The sequence below is a fragment of the Egretta garzetta genome, unplaced genomic scaffold (assembly GCF_000687185.1).
Source record: "Egretta garzetta isolate BGI_Z169 unplaced genomic scaffold, ASM68718v1 scaffold533, whole genome shotgun sequence".
In the NCBI taxonomy this organism is placed as follows: domain Eukaryota; kingdom Metazoa; phylum Chordata; class Aves; order Pelecaniformes; family Ardeidae; genus Egretta; species Egretta garzetta.
This window is the reverse complement of record NW_009259191.1, coordinates 770,675-795,542: the sequence shown is the minus strand read 5'-3', so window position 1 is coordinate 795,542 and position 24,868 is coordinate 770,675. Positions and strand designations below refer to the sequence as shown.

Below are 24,868 nucleotides of genomic sequence, written 5' to 3'. Positions count from 1 at the left end.
GCAATACATATTCCCAAATCTGGCAAGCACCATCATTACGTGACCCTATTTGTCAAAGTGTCTTCTGAATATTAAGCAAGCACAAAGGCTGTATGTCATCATGGTCTCATCCATGACACTGAAAGACAAAGAGCTACTGAAAACATCTACGTGTGTCTTATGGTAACTAGATGACCTCATCTATTTTTCTCAAAGACTTATGTCCAGCTTTTCCCTGCTTTTACTCCTGGTCATGGCTCTGGAGCTCCTGTCTTCTCGGCCATATTAAATTATATCAGCCAGAGGTGAAGGAAGGTGCATGGTAATTTTGCAAGAAATAGGGATTTTTTTGTATGTAACCTTAACATTTCTTATGCATGGTTGCCTCTGTATGCACGCCACTGTGAGAAACTCCCAAACAGTGAATTAAACAAATGAATGCTCACTCTGCTGAAGAAGAAATTAAGTCAGAACTGTTCTATCCAAAGAAATCAGAACAGAAGCCAATCCTAACCATATAATGCATGTAAAATACTCCAATAGATCCCCCGCAGATTTACCCAACAGATAGTCAGGCTGTATCTACAAGGTGCTACTGAAGCAGTTCATGTCTGTCTTTTGGTTTTGTTTGGGTTTTTTTGTTGTTTTTGTTTTTTTTTTTATATATTTCTCAGAGCAGAGACCTGTGCTGAAATCATGTAGTGAGATAACTCATCAAGATGATACATGAAGAATTTAGTTCTGTGAAAGTAGAAGTCTGAAGCCTTTCTAGAATCTTAGAAGTGAATGATATTCTCAAAACTAGCAGGAAGCTTAGGAAAAGACACAGATAATTTAATAGTTGGGTTAATTCTGAAACAATTTTGAGAAAACATTTTGGATGTCATCTAGGAGAACCTTTGTTGTACTGAAACACTGCACAGGAGAGGTCAGATATCAGATCTCCTTGCACCACTGCCTCTGTAACAGACATTATACTCAGAAGGAAGGTAACTTTGATGGAGAGAGAGTAATGAGATTGTAACCAATGCTTCAGTGTAGGTGTCATGAGAAATGGAAGAAACAATGGAGTTAGTTTTGACAATAATAAAAAAAGCTTAAAATGCCTTTGACAAATTTTATAGAAACTGAATGCAATATTATGAAATACTCAGTTTGACTGTGGCACTTTCAGATGTTCTATGGATTAAAAAAAAAACAAAAACCAAAACCAAAAAACACAGAAAAGAAAGGAGAGGTTTTCCAAAATTAGCAACACGAAATAGTTCAGACTGACTGGAAGACAGGAAATGTAAAAATTATCATGTACCATTTTTCTTTACAGAAATTCATGCCATTCTAGTAGATTCCAGTTTACTGTTAGAGAGCATGTTTAAACTTGTAATAAACATTACCTTCTGAAATCCAGATGCATCCACAAGTAATGATTTAAGATGCAAAACAAGACAAGAAGAAGACTGGCATGAAACAATATTCTTCTGTGTTAGAATGAGGGGAAAAAATACAGTGGACATCTGAAAAGAACAAATCTTGGCTATATGTTATCTATTAACGTGAGAATTGCTTTACTCTCTTGGCATTCAGGAGGGTTCGAGTAAACAACCTACAGTCAGTTACCCAACTGTGACACAGTGAAGGTGTCACCTAGAGAGATTTAACTCAGACTGTTCAAGGAAAAAAAGCTGTAAAATTTCATATTTATGTTGGCTGCAAACAGGGGTGCAGACAGGCATTCCTAGAATATAGAATATAGTAAGAAGCTGCTATAGGAATTCTATCCATGATCATTGTTGAAATACCTCTGCCATCAGCGGTGTACTGGTAAGTTAAGCATGGCCAGGGAGATGTGATGACGTGTGATCAGTTCCAGAGGTTTACTGTCATAACACATTACTTTTGTGCAGTAGACTGTGATCATTGCCTTATGATCATTATGGAATATTTTTGAATCAAAGAAAGAAAATGTTCAAAGTCCAAACAGTTTTGTTATTTCTAGTAAATTTCTGTGTAATAACAATTCCCAGAGAAGCCCAATCTTCTGAATTGACTCTTTGTGCACATGAGCTCCCTATTCTATGTAAAGACACCTCTCTGATGTTTTCCAATAGCCTACATAGTGTGCACTTCTGTCAGAGTACGGACTATCCCACATGGAGCAGACTTCAAATTACATTCATCAACTTCTGAAACTAATGAAAGAAGGTACCTTTTGTGAGCTAGTAGTTTATGGATGTTAATCACCACCAGTCCATTATCTTTGTAAACCTCTTGTTGTGATTCAGCATTATTGCAGGTGAAGTTAATCATTTGTGACAGTAGGAAAGAGAAGAGAGCTTATCTGCATTTTTAAAAATACATAGACATAAAAAATGGTCACTCCCCTAGGTTATTTAGGAAAAGGGATTATGGAGCATCTACTCTGTAGTCACCAGTTGCAGAAGAGCACTTCCTTCCTTTCAGAGTAACTTTTCAGATGGAGCATGTCCGGAAAGTTGTACTATTATTTGGAAATACATAAAACTAGGATGGAAATAATTTCCAGAATCCAATTTGTTCCCCAGTTGTTAAAAAATGAACACAGGTGCGTTTCTTATTAGGTAAAGGAAATATACATAAGATCAGGAAAGGATTTTGATATGCAGTCCTCATTCACTCCTACCAAAAGTGTGCTTGGCTCATACTGGAGATTCTGAAGATGGTTGGTAGGTGTGCAGGAACCACCAGTTTACTTTCCTTGGTACTTACCTGGTAGTTCATACTGATGTTGGCAGTAGATAACAGGGGAAGTGGTTGTTGTCCAGGAGCTTCGTAATCCATTCATTCTCCTTTTTTTCTGATTTAACTCTCTAATGAGCAGAGTGGCTTACTTATTTTGTAACACAAGTAAATAATTTCTAGTTCTAAAGGACGTCCAGCTCTCTAAAAGAAGAGTTTGTATTTACCTGCATTTCTCTGGGAAGATGAAAAATCTGAGATTTCAGAGACCACAGCTATTCTGCTTCATTATTGTCATAGCAACAAATGATCTTGAACCACTGTATGCAACATCTATAGACATTTGTAGTATAGATCTAGCTACTAACTTGTTTTCATTAATGGCCAGCATAAACTAGTCTCTGTACTCTTTGGAATTTAATTGATGAACTGCAAAACAAATGGTTATAGTTAATAAAATTATATTTTGCCATCTGTGTCCAGTAATGAGAAAATCTGAATTATAGGAATGAAAAAGAATGAAGTTTTCTGCCAAACAGATCAATGCATCTCACCTCTTTGTCAGCATTAAATTAGATGTTATCTGTCGCTGTGTATTTCTCTCATTGGTTGCCATGGCTAATGGGAATTTCAGCCAAGATGGACATACAGGAATTCTGTTTGACCATGAGGAATATAATAACTTTTTTCTTTGCCTTTCTACGAGTCTGTGTAGCATGAGTCGACAATGTTATTTGGTCTGAGTGCATCCAAGTCTCATTTATGGGAGGACAATTTTGTTCAGCTCTGCAGTGTTATTTGCTGTTACAAAATCTTATCTATTTCTATAAAAGAAGTCTAGAGGATACATGCAGTTTTATTCCTAAAGCTCTGAAAGATTTCAAAATCAGCTAGAGCTGAAGGCAAATCTGGTGCTGCCACAGTATCTTGTAAGGATGATTACAACAGCAGAAAAATACACCTTTAAAACACATATTCTTTTTTCCTGAGTTCACATGCTAAGCAGTTTGTTCTCTTGAGAGTGAGGATATATACTGTCTGGATACGTCATAAAGATAGAAAGAACAAACAAACAAACCAACCCACCACCAACTTCTCTGGCACCCTACAATGTCATTAATTCCTACAAGAAGAGACGGTCCTCATGCAGAAGATACCAAAGTACTTTATGCTGATAACTTGATTGCCTAGAGCATGCTAAAGATCTAGACCATTTCCTTAAGCTTTAGAGATGAAGACAGACTGCAGGGCAATATGGAGGTTACACATTTCCACACACTGTAGACAAGGAAGATGCAATGCTTTTGAGCACCCTGTTGGGAGTAGTAATACTACTCTTATTCTACCCATTACCTGTCAGATTTTGAAATATTCATTGTTTGGATTAATACCTATGTCCAGGTATAAGACATATCTTGATATGCCTTGCTGTATTGCCAAAATATATCTTATTTTTCCAACACAGTACCATCAGCCTCTGTTTTAGTCTTCATCTGTTAATCTATAAAGTACCCTTAATCAGTCATCTCTGACATTCCTATAAATTTTCCACCAGACATAACACCTTACTGGTCATTTTTCATTCTCAGGAGGCAAATAAGAAAAACAGACCTGAGGTCTTGAATCACATGAACTGTGCAAAATAGCAGACTCCATTTCTAATGATTTTCTTGAACACAGTGGACCATACTTTAAAGAGCTCAGAAGTCGCAAATAGGGCCTGGTTTCCAAAACATTAAACTTCTTTTTGGTGTGTAACTATCAAAAGTTGGGCTTCAATTTTGTGTATCAGGACTTCTGAAAGAAGCTGTTCGTATTTTCAGCTTATCAAAACTATTACGTGAAAACGCACGAGTGCCTTGAAAAGACGAATCGCGTGCACTGTCCATGGTGCTGACAGCGGTCTCACGGCTCCGTTCTGAAGTGAAACTCCGTGTAAACTAACTCTGGTTAGGGTGGCTAAGTTCCAAAAATGAGTACCAAAGTCTTTACCGCAGACTGCTTCTGAGGATTCCAGGTTTCTGCAATAGTCTCTCTCCCTATAAAATGACACTATGGTCAGAAGAATGTTAGGAACTTCAACTCAGTGTCATTTGTGCAATATTTCAGAGGCTGTCAGAGCAAAAGTTCTAAAAAACTGGGTTTTCTTTAATGGTAGGCATAAGACTTTCCCTCATTCCATGCTGCACAACAGTGCAGCCTTTATAAATATGGAGAAGACTAGTTAATATTTTAATTCTAAGCAACTTAGATTAAAAAAAAGCAAACAAATAAACAACAAAAAAAACCCACCAAAAAACCCCTTTAACAACGTGCAGCTGTTACTAATGAACAAAGAAGCTGATTAAAAATATCATGATGGGTATTAATGTATTATTGTAATCCACCTTAATGCATAAAATCTAAATGGAAAAGAAATATATGTATTATAAAATCCTGAAGTCTTTAGATTTTGAGAAAGTAACAGTCCTCTTAAAATGTAGCTAATTAAGACTAAGTGCAAAATTGGATGCAGTTAACGGGAAATTCAAAATAAAAGGGAGAAAATGGAATTCTGAAACTGATTTTTCTTTTGTGCACACTTATGAAAATTCCTGAAATTGATAGTCTCTCTCCTCTCTTTTCCTCCATGTTACACCTTTATTAGAACATCAGATAAGGTAGTTCAGAAAAAAGAACACTTTCTGTAGAAAGGTATGCCCACAATTCTAGGGAATTCTAAGGGAAAATTTTTAACTGTGGGCCTAGGGCTGACTTTTTTTTATTGAAAATGTCATGTAACTGAGACCTTTTCAATCTGTGTTCATTTTCTCAGATTGTTCTCTGCTGCCACAGTATGGTGCTCAGCTGCTGTTTGAAAACATGAAAAAGAGGATCTTTATCAGAGAGTGCAGTTCTTTTCATGTACCAGTATGATTGGTTGTCATGTTAGATCTCTTTTAAAGAGTATTAAAAAGGCTTTAAGCTGTATCTTATATTTCTTAAGAAGTGAAAAAACAGTTTCAATTAAGTACCTACTGCTTTACATTGAAAAGCTCCTGTCTCCCCATGTTATTTGTATGTTATTTTGCCTTCAAAACAAAGATAAATATTGTTTTCAGTATTTGTGGATAATAGCAGCACTTAACTGGAGCAAGGATTTTCTAGAAATAGAGTATTTCCTTTTTTCGGTACTGTTATGATCTTCTAAAATAAAATACATTTGAACATAACATGATGTCTTAAAATAAGGATGGCACTAGCCTCCCTTACATGTAAGTTTGATGTCCTTCACTGCACTATTCTTTGATTCAAAAATACTTCCCTAACAGTGCAGAAAAGCAAGGGCCACTAAAACCACACTGCAAACAAGAACAGATCACAGGCTACATACGATATCTCCCAGCTACATGTTCTAGAAATCCATTAGGTTGTCTTGAGCCTTAGTTCTTCTTTTCAAGTACACATATTAAAATACTCGTGGTCAACAGTAAGGATGCACTTATCCAACTTGGGCCACCTAAACTACACTTCCTTGGTCTACATTATCATATTATCTGCATCAAATTATTTTCTTATTTCTTTATTTTCTTGTTCCTATGTGACAGAAAGATATATCCCAAATTCCCTTCTGACATAGATGGGCATGAAGCCTTTTTAGAGCCAGCTTTCAGCTTTCAAGGACAACAGCTTTCAGCGTAAGGACAACAGAGATAAAGTCTTACTGAACATGTGCATGGCAAGGACAAAGAACTCCAGGATTAGTATAGATCTCTCATGCAAAAGGCCTCAGGTGCACGCCCTACTCTTACACTGCAAAAAGGACTGCTGAGAAATGGTGGGATTCACTTTGCACGCAAGCATTCAGCATATTTACAGACAACAGCAAAAAGAGTTGCAGAATACATTGCCTGAACCAGCTTCTCCAACTAGAGGTGGATGAGTGACGAAATATCCAAAAATGAGGTCACAGACAAATAAAGACTTCCTAAATTCAAATCTGAGACTACTTTTCATTTGTTGAATTATTTTGGTATTATCTATTAGGTATATACCATAAAAAAGAGAAATATTAATCTGAAGAGAGGGTGGAGGAAGATATGTAGAAACCTCAAACCCTGACTGAAAAAAAATTGTTTGGTTTTGAATGGTTTATTTGTTATATTACGTTGAAAGTGGGAGAAAATGGCTCACAGTCTTACACACAAATCTTAAAAATCTTGTGCAGTGGGGATTTTGTAATACTGGAAAGCTATTTGAAACCATATCTACCTCATCGTGAATTTGTTTTAGTCATACCACTACAAGGAGTGAATGAAATCACTGGCCAAATCCATTGGCTACCAACGAGTGGCAAGGAAATTCTTTCCATAACCTACAATCAGATCTCTAATTTAGCTCTCAGCTTCAGTGGTGTCAGTGCACTGTAGGTAAAGGTGATACGTTAGACAAACAGGCCCTTGGGAGCTTATTAAAACAAACATTTAAAAAGAACTGAAATAGAAGTCAACCCATAGCCAGATCCATTACATTCATGTAAGACTGAAAACATCATTACTCCTCTTTACTTTGTAAGTAGGTTTGGCTGGAAACACTGAGAACTTGGGCTTAAGGTCTAGGAATTTTTTTATTATTTTTTATCCTGTAGTCATGTTGTTACAGTGGTAGTACAAGATAACAGCAAAACACATTAGGGTACCAGGTCTTGATCTTGCAAATTGTTGATTGTTCTGACCTTGGAGCTGAAAGGCATTTTTACACACATTTCACTTAATGCCATGAACTGTGCCAGTGACTTCAACAGGACTATTTAACATGCTTAAGTTTAAATCTATGCTTAAGTGTTTTGCTGGATCAGAGCCACAATGTTCAGTTTACACAAATTATGTAAATAAGATTTTGCCTAAGGTATTTAGAGATTTTAATACATTATATTTACATTATATAGCTAGTATAAAGCTAAATCAATAAATAGTTCTTTTTTTGGTTGAATTAAAAGGCATAAATCCAAACCCTTCGGACTGAGTAGACTTTAAAATTGTTAGATAAGCCTTCAATCCCAAAGTCTCAGCCCTACAGGTAATGTGGGCCAGGCTAACTATCTTCTGGGTCTGCAGTCAAAGAATACAGATTAAAATACAAATCCAGCCCCACAGATGCATTACACAGTCAGCACTCAGAAGATCTAACTAGAAACCAAGTCAAACATAGTCAAAATCCCAGCAGAGCCAATGCAGTAAAGTGCTACGGGGCAAACATAGCTAATAGCTCCACATAGCATGATTTCCCCTACATGTGAGTACATTCAGCATCACTACCAACACAGTAATCATTCCTTAATGCTGTGCTACAGAAGAGGGAAAACAAATTTCTGTAAATGGAAGTGAAAGAAGAATGAATGTATTCTAGGGTTTTCACTGGTTTCTAAGGGCCATACATATATTCAGAATATCTGCATGTCCTTCAGGGCAACTATGTAAATCTTAAAACCATAAAAAGCTTTACAATGCTGTACATACAGGACCTCAGACTTGTTTTTTGATGGAATGACATTAATTGGTTGAACTATGTTATTTCCCAAGCACCAACCAAAAAGGCATTCTAGTGAGCAAGGCACCAAACATGGAAAGTAAAATAGGTGCTCCCTCTGTCCCCAAAAGCTTAGGGTGCTGTAACTAAAGGCAGCTGCCCAGATCTGGGGGTTGAATTGACTCCATAGACAAAGACAAGTTTTTTCCTCTTGGCTTTACAGCTATCACACTGAGCTGTGTGGCACCCAACCAAGCAGTAGAAAGTGCTGAGGACAGGAAGGAATAAAATCTGCCTCTCATCTGAAATCTGCCATTGCCATGAAACAAGGATTCAGAGCCTGAAATGCCTTCCTGCACTTGGGTGTTACTTCAGCTATGTCAGGACAACCGACTAGATTATTAATGTTTCCTCTCCAGGTTGAAGCCTGGAAAACCCACGTTATGACAGCTTCTCTGGAAATGCAGGTGTACATATTACAAGACGGAGGACACAGAGAGCACAAAAGACATAAGGACAAGGAAGACACGTCATAGGCCAGGATATGAAGTTACATGAAATAGCACTGAGATGGGGATACCAAGTGCACAGAAAAGAACGTGAGTTCCTTGCGCAGTCCTGCTATTTAAAAGACCTAACAGCTATTTTGGATTTTCCCTTCACAACTCAAAGAGATAAGGGGAATGAATGGGAAAGAAAAAACCAGAATAAGTAACATCAGAGCAGCAAACAAAGGCCACAACTTTCTGCTTGTAGATAGCTTAGGAAAGTATAAACTAAATGGAAAGAAAAGGGAAGGCTAGATTTGAGGCAAAGGGCAAGCCAGATGAAGGACAAGCGTGGAGTGAAGGCGAGATGAAGAACCTGATGTGGAAATGGAAGAGCCGTGAAGCAAAAGGCCAACCTGCACAGCTACAGAAACCCCAGTGAAAAATTCAGAAAGGTCACTGACTTTCCAAAGGTTTCCCCGTGTGGCTATAGGATGAAAGGGTGCAACCTGGGACCTACGCAGGAAAACAGTTTGTATAGAGTAACACCACCACATATAATTCATTTACTGTCATTCCTTTCAGGAGGTTTTTTTCTTATAAAGTGGATTATAACAGTTTTTCTGAAGGTGATTTCTTAACCCAATTGATTCTTTATGCTCAAAGCTTCTTTTCTGTGAAGTTCCAATAATTTTTTTTCCTAAGATTTTCAAATGAACAAGCATACTTATGTGAGCTGCAAAATGACTTAAGATTTCAAACCTTCTTCCTAATTTAAGATTTTTTACTCATAGATAGATAAATAACAATTTATGCAAATCCCTCTAGAAATTATTTTGCTGTATGAAACAGTCCTCCTTCTGGAATTATAAGAAATAACCAGCTTATACATTTAGTAACCTTGCAGAATATTAATTGTAAATGATGGCTTTATTGAGTTTGTTTTTTCTAAAACTATATATTGTTGCCAACTTAAACCAAAGTATTTCTTGTTTTTACCATGAACAGTTGTATATATCCTACAGACAGATGGCAACTTTCAACAGTAACATAGTTTCACCTATCTTTCCTTGCCTATGATTCCCACAAGCCAGTTTATCTCCCAGAACTTCCTTTAAATTCTAACAAATTTTCCTTAAAACCAATGATATAGAAGAGTTCCCTGTTATTTTTTATGTTATTTGTATAATTTCCTTGGTAGCATACTGTGCTATTATATACTATAAATCTTATTTTATTTTGGAAAGAACTGTCAGTGATGTTATTTTTAGGTACAACTCTATTTCTGGTGATATCCAACCCAGCGAAGAAAATAGCCAGAAGAACAGTTAAAATCTCACATACAGTATTGGGATTACATCCATATTATGAATGCTACAGGAGCAGCAGCACTATATGACTAAATAGATACACCCCTGAATAAAGAGAATGTGCCCTGAACATACGTGTAGGTGCACTTTTACATTCTAGAGAAATGAGAAGTTGGGTTTACTTTTTTAAGCATTATTTCTGCGGCCTTTTTCAGACCAAGTAAATTGCCACAAATTGCATTTAGATGACATTTCAGCCTAGTTGCAGTCAGATGCATTGGAAAGTTCAGAATCTGATACCAACATGATTTCAAAGGCATGATACATCACACTGAAGCCTGTAGCTTCTATTTTTTTTCAAAGACCAAGAGTATACTTTTCTTTTACAGAACTGTTATTACATAACCTAACGCTGAACGTAGAAATGGGAAATTTAACCTTAGAAAATTGTCTATTTTCTTTGCTTCATGCTTTAAAACAGTCATAACTGAGCAGTTAAAAATGGACCAGTAGACATCAGTAGAACTGATCAACTATTTTTACTGGGGTACCCAGTCATTTAGATGGTAAATAAGGGATATTTGATCAATGAACCAGCAATGTGGCATCTGGTGTGCAGTTTCACAGTCTTAGGGCCTCATTCTTATCTCTCTGATACCAGCATAAATCAGGAGTATCTTATGTAAATTAAAAGCACGCACCAAAGTGGTGTGGAGTCAGAATGAAGCACCTTGTGTTCCAATCTGTTTCATTCAGTATCTCATGTCTGACTTAAGAGATTGGCTCACTTACAGAGCTCTACATTAGACATATTGCCTTCTTGTTTTAAAATATGTATGTTTAATATTTAATTTAACAGAATTCCATATTCCAGTCTCTGTGTACTGTGGAAGTCCCTTTGAGGCTTGTGGTTTGTATGTGCAGTTGCGATTCTCCTCAAGTGTAATTTGGAAGCACCATTGCCTAATGGGGTGAAAGGAAGTATCTGTCTCCAATTAATCTTGGCTCTCTTTTGAGTGAGTAATGAAAATACTGCCAAGCCAGTAGTGATTTGTAAAGTGGGCTGTAGGAGCTGAGCCAGGCTCACCAAAACACGTTTAATATAGTATGTGTGTCAGTAGAGGTACAGGTCTCATCAATTGTCTGCACGCTGCAAATATGCACAGCTAATTTAGACTACCGCCTTCAAATGACCACACACTCAAATATTTGGCCAACTCTGAAACATTGTTTATAATGCTACACATAACTGTTACTGCACATGAAACTGTGTAAGTATCATAAAATAGGTAGTGTAAAGGTAAATTGAGCCTTTCATTTTCACAGAAATATAAAAATTATTTTCATTACATTATGCTGTACAACATTGCATAATATATGCTGAGATGACAGGCACATCAATAATACGCAAAAAACTAATTTCACAATTTTAAAAAATGCTCACAGATTTTGAACTTATGATCTGTTGGGACAAACCATAGAGATTTTGAAGTTACCTAAGGCCAACAATGGCAGAATGAAAATGACAGTTTAAATGGTACCTGGGTGACGATCATAGCTAGCTTGCAGGAGAAACTATTTTCAAGCCCATTTGGCACATCTAGACTACAGGATAGCTCCCTGAAGTAAAGAATATAAACATTAAAAGGTCAGAAATAGAACAGCTAAGTTATCCATTCACACCGGCAATGGGAATCTTTGCCATTTGGCTCTGAACCACTTTGCCATTCTGCATCCTAATGACAATTACATGTCCCACACTGATATTTCTCTTTCAATTTTCATAGAATTAATGAAAGTATTTAAGGAGTTAATGGAGGCATAGTACTTTCTTTAGAGAAAATATGAAATTAGATTAGAAATTAGATTGCCTTGAAAACATTACATGCAGCAAAATGAGCACTCAGAAAGCCTTCAGGAATAATCATCTAAGCATGGTTTCTTGTGACTCGCATTTTACTGTTCCGTGAGAAAGAAAAATAAAAAAAACCCCGAAGATCTGCGGCAAGATTCTGTTGTCTCCAAGAGGCACAGCTCAAAACTTCGTAATCCAGGAGAGGCGAAATTGTTTCAAACCATTCTCCATCTTCACAATTGCAAACTGCTGCAGGGAGCTGTAAAATTCCCCTGGAATGAACCAGAGTGCATCGGTGCCTAAGTGGCAGCTCGACAGATCTGCTGCAGCCTTCCCCCAACATGCCGCCCTGCTTCAGCCCCGTGCCCAGCATGGGGACTCCAGAGTTTGTCCTCAGACGGCATCTTTAAGTTACCTTTCACCATGTGCTACCAGGGGTATCGGCCCTTTGCCAGGAATAGAGCTTTTAAGGGTCTCTTTATGCCAGTCTGATTCCTCGTATCTTACATAAGGGGCCAGAGCAGGGATGGAGCTCGCTTTCTGAGCTCTAAATCTATCCTATATGGCACGCAATTCTCTAAAGTACAGCCAGCTTCTGCTTTGATGAAGCACTGTGCAGTGAAGACTGAAGGATCCTGTTTTTCACCATTTAAAGATGTATGATAGCAACAAAGCTCTATGTTAAAATATTTAACTCGCAGAGAACTTATGGAAATTGTCTATTCAAGCTCAGCAAAGACATTAAATTACCAAGCTGTTCTAGGACAGTTGTGTGTGGAGAAAAGCCAGAAATGCTCTGAGATTGTAACGTTACTTACAAAGATTACAGCGCGAGCCTGATTCAGAAGCTTTTTATACAGATCAGCATGGTGAGCTGCAAAATGTTACCATATCAATTTCTGCAAAACATACTGTGTGTGTACATATAGATATAAAATCGGGACTTATACACAGCACATTTCCTGCCACATTTTGAATGGCATCTGTTTGTTTAGTTTGCTGAAATAGGAAAAATAATATTTAGCGACTACTGGTAACACAATATTAACAAGATATAAGACTATAACTCTGTCTGTCAAAATGCAGATAAAAGACAAATCCTCCTATCTCAGTGTTTTAATCAGCCAGATCAGGGGTTTGATGAATATGCAAATGTGACTGTTTATACACTATTTTCAGAGTGAAAGGAAACAAATTCAGTTTCATTATAGAATTAATGACAGCTCTGTCCTCTAAGATTAATAATTAAAACCCCATACACATTAAAATGATAGTGCTCCTTCCTCCCACCCTCTGAAGATTTTACTTTTCTATTTTTTTAATACCCCTTTCCCTTACAATTGTTTGTCCCTCTAATTGGAATGATTAATAATTAATACCAGTTCAGGAATATGTAATAGTCATCTTTAGAACAAGAACTGTACTTAACTGACAAAAAGGGTTAAAAAACGCTTTCTTTTGTTAATTCTGTTTTTACTCTTCTCCGTAACTTAATTTTTTCCTCCAAGTTTTATGTCACCATAGGGATCCCAACGGCCTGCTCTAATGCTGGAAGCCTTTTATTTATTCCAGTGCAGACTATACATACGATTTCATTATGGTTTTCACAATATATGCTGGGATCCTTTTTAAAGCCCTAGCTCCTGGGATCAGCAGCCTTCATAGGAATTGTAGCTCTTTTTTCTCCTGACACACACACTAAAAGTTTAGACCAAATCAAATCTCAGAGAAAAGATGAAGAATGTGGGACACGTGCACTATAAAGCTTGAGAACACAGAAGGAAAAAGAACAACCCAAGATTTCTGCTATTATTTTTTTAATCTGATGATTTCTGAGTTGATATGGGAGTGGCTGAGTCATGCTTTCCAAAACCTCAGGACAGGCAACATTTCAGAGAAATGTTATAGTGAAGTGAGCAGCAGTTCACCCTTACCATTAACCCTCCTTCCTGCACCAGAACTATCACATTTCATTTTCATGTGGCCACTAGGATCTATACTGAGACCACTAAACCCCTTTTAATTTCAAATTATTAAAGCAGACATTTTAAGAGTAAATAAAACAGGTAGCTTGTGTATGTTTTGCATTACTTTACCAAGAAAAGCTACACTCTAGTTCCAAAGATGCATATTTTCATCTGAGCAGAAAAGCTCTTCCAGAAAGACAAATGGACAGAGTCCTCTAAAAATCACATTTCTTCAATAAAGCTGTTTCAATTTCATCTTTTAATGTCTTTAGAGGTAAATTGATCTTACATGGGAATTTAGCATTGCCTTGCATATCGCAAAGGAAATATTTTATGTGAAATTAAATTAGCATTTGTCTATATTTCACCATGCAGGTACACTACCTCATGGTCGTTGATAGCAGTAAAACAATTATGTGCGTGTGTGTTCTTTAGCAGGGGTGATGGATGATATTCTGTAAGCATTTAAGGTTAGACATTCATAATGAAGCCTGCTAGTTGGCAAGCATGCCTATTACTTACCACGCTGAGTCCTAGCAATTCTCTGCAAAAGTAGTCCATGTTCCTCCTTTGTAGGTTGTCAAGATAGTGCTGAAGGCGAGTATAGGTGTAGGGGTAACAGTAGGCAAACTGGTAAGTGTCGTCCTCTCGGTCAAAGCAAAAAGCAAATGACATGACATAGTTCTTCCTGTGGTCTGGGCAGCGATAGTAATAAACATTTTTAGAGGGTATTCTTTGCCTAAAAAACAAAAACAACATATATATGCATTGACATATATATACACTGACATAAGAAATCTGAAAAAAACCCAACAGCTGTGTGAGATTCAAATTTCCTCTAAAGCAAATGTAATGTAACAGCTTGAATGGCTCAGGAGCTGGCGAGCAGATCCCAGAGCCTGCGTTTCGGCACACTCATGCAGACAACCTCCACGCCAGGGGCCCAGGCGCAGCAGAGCTACCGTGCCGGTGCACCGGTCGCCACAGGGACTGCAGCTCTCTCCAGGTGCCCAGGCTGGCAGAGTCACTGTAGCTGGGGAGAGCATCACACAACCAGAGAAACCCACTCCCAAGAAGTGAAAAGGATGCACAGGCAGTTAAGCTATCCTATGCTTTGCTATCCAGCTGGTGCAACCGCATACCACTCCACAGGCTTCAGCCAAACCTCTGGCTGGAGTGTGGCTACATCCTTTCATACAGGCCTAAATCACCAGCGCAGAGGCAAGGCATAAGTAATGAAGGACTGTCAGTATAAGGCAACATTGCCAGAACTGTTACTGAAATTCAGGACATCTTTATATTTCTATTATCCTTAAGAGTCAGGGGATATATCAACACCTAGCCCATGAATGGAGGAAAAGATACATTTTTGAGGTGAAAAAAAAAAAAACCAACAAAACCCAGAAAACTACTTCAGGTATGGAAAACAGCCTGGTCCTAAACTAGAAAACAAAGGAGAAAAGGGTATTTGGTCCTGTTCCAATTTGGATCGCTGCCCTCCTTGAGAGTTCTGGCTTAGAGCGCTGACAAGATAAAAATGAATATACATGATGGTAAATAATTATAATAGAGACATTTATGTCATTGTTATCAAGCTGGTATCTGTTTAAGGAATAACAAATATCTGCCTGACATCTTTCACCCAACTTCAATTATTCTGTTATTTCTCAACAGAAATGAGTAACCTTTCAGAGGTGGGTCAAACACTTGTTCTATGGACTAAAGATGTTCAATATTTCTCTTTGTACTCTTTCTTCATTTCATAGATGGATTTTCTAGCTTTATTTAAACAGGAGATCCTCTAGTCATGCCATACACTTGTAATTTGATGTAACTAACTTACCAGTCATGTTTGGCAACAAAACACTCTGGTTCTGCAGACTCAAACTGATTCAATTACACAACATTATAAACAGGTCTCATCTAACGATTAGAGCAGATCTCAGCTAAACTACAATCATGGTGAGGGAAAACATAATAAGATTTAGAGACATAGCAGTAGTAATGTGCCTCTTTGTAATAGTTCCGAGAAGCTGGTCTACTGCAGAGCATCAGTTGTGGCCTTTCATTGCTAACATGAAATAGAGGACAAAACCCGCTCATTATGCAGAAGTACGTGTTTGCCAATTAGCAGCAGTTGAGGAGTCTGATCAGCAAGACTCAGGAGCTACAAAGAGAAACAGAAAGGAATTGAGATGTTCTTGAAAAAGTACAATAGAAAGCCAGTGATGCAGTTAATTAGAGTTGAAATAAGAATTTATTTGCCCCTTTTATTGCCCTGGTTCTTGAATATTCAGGGCTTCAGCATTTTTGGTTAAGAAAGACACTTGCTTATCACTGAGATCTGGAAATGATTTTTAAGTTGCAAATATGAAGGACAGAAAAACAATTATTTTAATTTTTTTTTTAAAAGTATCAGTAGGGGGAAGATGCCACCAGCTGTCTGCATGCAGTACCCTAACCTAATAGGGTTCTCCAGTATCTTAACATATTCCTATCATTTACCCTTACTCTGGAGTGCTATAGGACATCCCTCATTTGATCTCAAATCAAGCAGATGATATGGCAGTGGGTAAATGTATTCTAGCTCCCAGTCCTCAAACCATAATGCAAGTTTAAACAGTATGTTGCTGAGTTGTTGAACTTTATTTGTTTCCAAATTAGCATGGGAGAAATAATAAAGGACAAGCTTCACTTTATGCTATAAAAATTTCATGTAAAATGAGACCAATAGGAGGAAATTCAGGATTTTAGAAAGGCTAATGCTAATTGAAATTCATCTGCTGATAGTTAATGTTTAAATGACACATAGTTCTCCTTGGTTCAATAACTTTCTACTTTTAAGCAAGTTGAAGACAACTTTGTTAATGTATTAAAGGCACTTTTGATATTTCATTCCCTTTCCCCTTCATTACAGAAGCTAAGCATCTGTTTTATTATCCACTTTGACACATCACTTTATGGCTGCATTTGGCTATTATGGCTAATCTTGATTTCTAGGACATCTGGTATTGACATTTCACTATCTGGTGTCTGACACAACAGCAGAAACCATCCTCAGTTCCTAGGTTTAAATTCACCCTCTCAGGGCAGAAAGTGCCCAAACTCTTAATTCAAACCATATCTTCCAAAAATAATTATAATAGTACTCCTGTCACTGCTAATCTATTTTTATCTCTCCTAGCACTTTGTCACTGCTAATCTATTTGTGAGTCATATAGAGAAAGAGAGTTAGTGTTTAGATACCAACAACACAGCTTACACACAGGAGCCTAATCAGATTGAGATCTTATCAGAGAATTAAAGAAAAAAAAAAAAAAGAAGAAAAGGGAAAGAAAAAGAAAGAAAAGAGACACAGTGCTAGATATCACCAACTGAGTTTTTGATAACGAAAAGACATTGCTCAGTTCTTGAATTAACCTTTGTGTCCTAGACGCACTATTGTTTACTCTTTCCTTATGCCTTCTGGAAAAGGACACCCACCCACTGTGGAAGCATCTGCTCCTATTAATTTAAAGCTATTACAAAAATTAAAATTAAACCCAATTACTTTGGCTGGTTTATAGCCGGGGAAAGGCTTAGTCTGATTGTTCCCTCTGGTTATGGACAAAAACAATATTCCTACCTACAGGCAGCTGCCAGTGGAATACTAATGCATCTAGGGCCTGGCAGGGACAGATTCAGAATGCAGAGTCTAACTGCATTTCTTAGTAGAGAAAAATATCTTATCATGGATCTGCAGAAATGCCCCAACTTCTTACACGGTAAGTCACAATGAAGCTGATTTGTAGTTAGAGGTAGGAAAGCAAAATGACGGTAGAAAGCTTAATGCTCAGATTTGTCATTTTGCATTTCCAGGCAGCTCACACGAAGAAACGCACCCTGCTAATTGATACACAACTGCCTGGATTTCAGCACTTCTGAATGGTTATTTAAAGGACAACCACCCCAATTCTAAGTACAGCCACAGAGCATAACACGCAAGCAACTCATTTCCAGTCTGTTCTTAGAAATATATTTACAAAAATCAATCTTGATATCTTACATCATTTTGAAACAAATTCAGACTGCCTATCTTAAAGATAAATGCAAAATTCTTTCTGTCAAAGGAAGAAGGAAGCACAGAAACAAAGATTTTCTCACTATTTTGACTCTCATAGTCCAGTGCCAAAAGCTTGAGCCAGTGGGTTTGAGTGTCTTCTCCTCCTCTCTGACAAGGTAGCACTCCCAACCCAGCAGATTTCTTACTCCAAGCGCCAATGCACATGTGCTTGTCTGTTCCCATACGTTTGTTACGCTGCAGTCTGGAGTCAGGACATTTACCCTGTTTTGGTAGCACGCAATAAGATCAAATTTGTCAGTTTACAAAAAAAAAAAAATTGGAGTCGTCATTCAGTCCCAAAAATCTGACAAACTTCAGAGGCCCCAGGATTTTACTCTTTGCTACTACAACAGGCTATGAGGGGTAGTACACATAACTGAGCTTTGAAGATTTTATCCTAACTATAATTCTATTTTGAACTTAATCAAAATTTCAACTCTAATAATTTTGATCTTAAAGGCAAACTTTATTATCTGTTCTGCTTTTTTTTTGTCTCTGTTACCATATTTCCCCTTGAAAATTGGGAGTTAATCGAGACTTTTGGGGAACAAACATGGGGAGGTAGCGGGGGTGCTGGTGTGTGGCATTTTAAGCACATAAGGGTGCTAATCAAATCCTTTTGTGGCACCACAACACAAATAATTAGAAAATAACAATATTTGGAGCGCTTTTCCCCCCTTATTGCGTGACCAAAGCAGGGAGCGCCTGCCCAGCCAAATTCCCAATGACTTTAATGAGCAGCCTAAACAGTCTTTGGACCGCTTTTAATATGGCACTCATGATGTAATTATTCAGTTCCTTGCCTCTACAGGATTGGGTTAGACACATCACAGTCAGTAGACTTCTAAGTAAAATGATGATCTTTGGAGGAAAAACAAAAAGCTGCAGGTGCTGTAAAAGACCAATGGCCAAAAGAAAAATTAAATTATCTGACTTGTAGAGAAATGCTCAAGAGAATCTGATCTCAATGTAGTGTTAGCTGTGGTGACGCACTGTGATGATCGTTTTCAATTGCCATCAGTTTGCAGATGGAGGGATACAACTTCACAATTTTACAAATTTCCATGCTTGCATATATAATTCAAAGGGGCGGGCCTGAGTCACAATCTGAGAGGAAATGATACCTAAGTGTTAAAGACATTTGAAGCACAAAACCTGGTTCCAGTTCAGCTTTGGAAAATAACCATCAGGTACTTGTTGACACCATCCAAAACACTCGATCTAGCTATTCCTTCTGAGCCTTCAAATTTTGTTCATAAAGCTAGGTGTCCCTACTTCCTAAGTGCAAGAAATCCAACTAATTCTGGAGAAAATATACGGAAGTTAATGATGCACTGCCCACTCCTCTTCTGGGAGGCAGCCCTTGCAAACTGCAGGCCTTCCTGACTTGTTTCTCTGTTAGTCTAAGCCATTATTTTTCTTCTTGCTTATTCTTGTTGACAAGTGGAGCTGACCGTCTTCAAAATTCCTAGCTTCCTTGTGACAAAATAAGTTTGTAGGCTTTTTTTTCTTGCACATAATTTTGTATTTTATTCACAGAGCATGGAGTGACAGTGACTATGTCAGATGGTGTTAAATATTGTTTATGGAGAACTCAATGAGTTTTGGCACAGCCAACTCAGTTTCAGACACTGCAAAATAAGTCCTGCTTTTATTCTTGCTAAAATGTATTAGAATAGTCTCCAAATATATTTATCATTTTTAGCAGTCTACTATGCACCTCAATGTTTCCAACCTCTACCAATACCTGCTTTCTTCTTCTTAAGTACAAAAATCAAAATATTTGTGTAATCCAATGGCTTTCATAAAAATCATGAAATCTACACATTAAGCATACAGCTTCTAAGAGTTAATGGTAATTGAAATAATTAAGTAGCCTCTATAAAGATTAATAGTGAACTATACAAAGACTGCTTGTAAATTCTCTGCATTCTTTACAACTGCAAGGGGAAAACACTAAGTTTTTTACTATTTTTTTCCTATAAAACTTAATTAAATAATTAAGCAATAAGAAGGCACCTTTTTTTGAGAATTTCTGCATTTTAAATATTTGTAATAAACATAGTAAAACTTCATCAGTGCTGAGTACCTGCACCACTGCTAGTTTAACCTGATATACTTTTTTTTATGAGACCTGCACACCAGAAAAATCAGTCCCATCATCTGATACTAAGATAGCAAAAATATCCTGAAAGTACATTATTATTGGTTTAGAACTTGAAAGCCAAAACCTACAAATAGATTTGCATGAGCAAATGTTATGAGAATAACTCCCCACATTTCATACATGCTTGGATACATTCAGGGGGAACTTGTTAAGAAAGGTTTTTAACAAAACTGTATCTTCAACATAGTGCGGTGTTCTGAGAAGGAAAATTCAGTGGTGAGGAGAAAAAGAGAAAACAGCAGTGGGAAATGCCCTTTGTCCTGTGTTTGCAAAATACCTTGCAGAAATGTGGTCCTTGCCCTACCAGCAGATCATGACTCTGAGATATAAAGCAATGCTAAAAACCTGTCCCTGGGTTCTGCTGGCAGAAATGAAGCCATCATCCTTTAATTCACTAGAACAAACATAACATCATGAAGGGGGAGAGGGGCTGCCAAATTATAAGATGGCAAGACATAATTTTTAAAATGAATTACTTTTTAAGTAACTTCATATAAGACAGGGAAACACTGCATTCCTAAAATGAGGAGAATTGTTGTTTCAGGTTATCCAAACCTCAATATGGTTTTGTGGGAGGAGGTTTCCTTCAGTGTTGTCCATCACTCACTACTTGTCTATCTCCCCTAAACATACATGTTCACAGAGGTCCAGATTTGGCACAGTGCCCTCTTTTGAAAAAGCACTTTAATATGTCTTAGGGGAGCTGTCAGCTGATAGCGAAATCCAAAATCTTTTGCCAGCAGCAGGTACAAGTGGGGTCTCCAGTGGACAAGCAGCTGAATTACCTTCTTTTTTCCCTCCTGCCTGCCATTATAACCAAAGCTCTACTCCCTCCTCCATCTTCTGTTTATTATGTCCGGTTGCTAAATCTTAAACTGCAGTGACTTTCCTCTGAAGCAGCAGTTCCAATACTGCAATTATTCTACAGAAACTCTCTTTTAAACTGCAGGGATAATGAATGGTGCTGATTTTTTCTGCTGTCGAAATATGATTTGCCTACTGACCACAGGTGTTCCAGCCATGCGTTGCTTCAGTAGCAATGTCTCTATGCGGTGCTTATAAAGGAAAGAAAGAGAGGGAGAAAAGCTGACTTTCCACAAAAATACCGGTACAAGTAAAGAAAACAGTAGAGTTAGCCATATGTAAATATTTGCATAAATTTAAGAAAAAAACCAACAAAAAACCAAAACAAATTAGCAAATGAGAATTTGTGATACCAAGCACTGAGTAAGGTAAGGAAGGAGGGAAGAAACATCTCAGAACACTGGACTGCTGCAGTTCCAGAGTTTTTGGAAGCAATTGAGAAAGATGGCCACAAATACTGTTAAAGAAGCAGAGAGATTTAGAAGAATTAAGTCAACATGAATAAAGTTGTACTGGAAAAGGTAAGGACAAGAAACGCTCTACCTCAACACATAAATTTGAAAACCACATAGCAATACTTGTTGTAGCCTTGACCTATACCAGGCTCTCTAGCCATAAAAGAACAAGTCTACTGACAACTTCAGAAGACAGTTTGCATATACTGACATCAGAGAGAAAATAAGCATATAAAACCAGAAGCAAGCATGTCACTGGCTGGATCAGAAAGGAAGACAGATTAGGAGACTGAAAGAAGGAGATGAGACTGGCACACCACAAGCATACCAGCTTTAAATTGGCCAGAAACTAGGTAATGGAATGACTTAGAAAAATTACCGTTTAGGCTTTCCCCTTACCTACTGTTTGCAAAGAAACCCACATGCTTGAGACAATCGTGTACAGGACAAATTTTAGGAAAGGCTACTTGGTGAGAAATATTTTATTCCTATTCAGTATCTCTTCCAAATATATTTATTTCAGTCAGACTTTTCTCCAACAGACAGTTCAAAGGAATTCCAAATAATTTCACCAAACAGTTTACCCATTAGCATAGTATTTTAGTGTCTTCACATCCAGATTGAGCATTTTACTCCATTATTCTTTCTTGTCTCTGCTATAATGTGACATACAATCCCTCCAGTTTGTGTTGACTGGAAAACACATACTTACAGGACCATACAGGCTATAAAACTGAGTCCATGCAATGTTTGGAGCACGTGTTGGCCTGGGAATGAGGGACCAACCTCAATCCCAAATTCAAGTCCCTGAACTGCACTGCCAGTAGACCACTGGGTCAGCTCTAATAGCCTCTTACCCTCAATTACCTAATTAGCCTTTTCTTCACTCTCCTCTTCTCCCTTTCCCATCTGTTCATCTATTCCCACCACTCCCTGTTCTTCTGCAAGAATAATTTTTAAAATCTATGTTAACTTCATTTAGGTTAGTCTCAGGTGACTTCTCCTCTATGCAAGAATAATTTATAAGTCTCATAAGAGCCCCAACTTGAGGAATTATTTCAGTAACATCTGAATTCTGAAATCCATGTTTAAAATGTTGATGATTTCACAGTCTAAATACAAAGTCGAGATTGTTAATTTATGTCATTTTGATGTGAATTTTAACTTACTATCAAAGGAAGGAGAAAGGATATGAAATAGACTTTTACCAGTTGAATCCTGGTTGATACTGAGCTGCCCTTAGTAAGATCTGAAACCCTCTGGAAGCCTTACCCTTCCCAACATATATTATTCCTGATAAAGATCAGAGCATCTCTGATAGCAGATGATGTATGAGCGGGATAAAGACAAAAGAAAACAGGAAATTGTCATCATGGATCAGACTTTGTTAGCTGGGCAAACTTACCCATAATATTATGCTTTATCCTATGCTCTGTCTCCACGCAATGAAGACTGAGTTCAGTAATTCATTTTTAATGTCCCATTTCTTACGCCTTCTAGCATCTTGTTCACTTTTTCTACCATAACAGTATCTCAAATGGCTTCTGTTATGGAACTGCCAACAGCAATGTTCAGGTTTTTTCCCTTCAGTTAGAGGATAAGATTTCTGTGAGGCTTTCTGCACATATTAACTTCTCATTTATCAGGACTGAACCTTCTTCATCCATGTGAGTAACTTGTTTAGATTACTCAGAAGTTTCTAACAGTGTGCTACAGGCTTAAATCACTTAAGTAATTACATCATTTGTAAGTGTTACCACCTAATCCTTCACCTCTCTCCCCAGATCATTAATAAATATATTTAGCATATGACCTGATAGGTAACTTTAAGGAACACAGATGCTAGCCTTTTACTGTGATGAAAACTGACCACTTCACCCTCTGCCTTTTTGTTTCCTTGTCGGTTTTTGATCTATGCTGATACTTGCCCTGTCACCATATGTGACTACTCAGCCTTTGCAGCAGTGTCTTGTGACAGACTTTGTCACAAGCTTTTAAAAAGTCAAAATACGTTATGTCAGGCAGCTTTCCTCATAAGCCTGGTAGCTGAAACCTAAAGGTGAGGAAACATCCCAGGAATTCCCAAGGGGAAAGGCACCTTGGCATCTGATGGAATCGGAGAGAGATAAAGACAAAAGACTGGTAAGCAAGCCAGAAACACATTCCTTTGACATGTATTGCAGTTATGTTTTTGAAGGGCATTTCTTTTACAAAGGTATTTACTTCATCATGTGGAGAAAATGTAAGGAAGTCTAGGCCAACTCTGTCCAAGAAAGTCAGTCCAAGAAGAGCATTTAGCACCAAAATACAAAGGTTACACCTTAAACAAGAGAAAAAGAGGAGATCTGAGTTAAAGCCTTTTGCAAGATGTGTGTGTACCAGAAGCTGCTTACGCCTCTCCCATGAACAGAGGTGCCTGGTTCTCAGCACTGTGCTTCCTCTTCCAAGGTCTTAAACAACAGTGCCTGTCAGCAGAGGGCTGGGAGCTAACGGGAATGTTGGATGACAGTGCCCCAGACTGCAGAGCACCCAGAGTCGTGGCTAGCAGAGGCACTACCTGTGGCTACCAGGGAAACACGGCGGGAGGAGTGAAGAGCAGCTAACAAGAATGCCTCACATCAGGTTAGCATAGCCTCAGCTTGGCCTTGCTACCTGGCAGTACTTGCTAATCTCAGACTGAAAGAAAGTAGGTAAAAAGAACCTAGTGGCCTTGCTAGATGAAAAGGCTGTTGTTACAGTTATACCTCAGGACTTGGTTAGTGTGACTCTGAGCATCCAGCTTGTCGGGCTTCCCTTTTCTCTCTTTTATGGAAACATTGTTTATTTTCCCACCTAATTCCTTTTTGTGAGTGGGGAAAATTGTCTCCCTGAGCACCAGTAAGCTCAGGCCTGGTTTCTGGGAAAGGGGTGACGTCAGCATGTTTGCAGTGGCCCCCTTAAATTCAAACCTGGCCCTTGTTGCTGTCAATCAAGTCCAGGGAAAAAGGGTTATCTTATCCTTTTTGTTCTCCTCTCTTTCCTGTGTTGCTGTGACTGGGCTCTGCCAGAGGCAGGTGCTGGGCTAGAGGGACTTTTGGTCTCATCCAGTATGGCCATTCCTATTTCTTTTTACGGGCACATTCAGAGTTCTAAGTGATGTAGTGAGACATGATTTTTCTTTGCTCAAGCTGTTCTCATTAAAGTCTCTCACATCACGATCTTCCAGGTGTTTTATTATTCCCTTTTAAATTCCTGTTTCGACCATTTGCAATGTGCAGATGTAATGCTTACCGGTCTAAATATAGGATAAACCCCAGATACTTGCCAACCCTCTGGAACAGAGCTTGGTTTTAATGAGAGTGCATATCTTTGTTAGCAGTTCAGCTAATTCATTTCTAAGCTTTTTCAGAGTTCTTTTATACATAAATCATGTGGGGCTGATGATTTACTGCTTTTTAATTAATCAATTTGCCCCATCT

General features: G+C 37.9%; 1 protein-coding gene across 1 annotated transcript in view; it reads right to left on the bottom strand.

The window, feature by feature from the left end:
* BEND5 (BEN domain containing 5) overlaps positions 1 to 24,868 on the bottom strand; it is a 595,256-nt gene that overhangs the window by 204,795 nt on the left and 365,593 nt on the right. Inside the window, exon 5 of the mRNA XM_035891345.1 lies at positions 14,345 to 14,561. Within this exon, the coding sequence (XP_035747238.1) occupies positions 14,345 to 14,561 (217 nt within the window). The remainder of the gene's footprint in view (positions 1 to 14,344; positions 14,562 to 24,868) is intronic.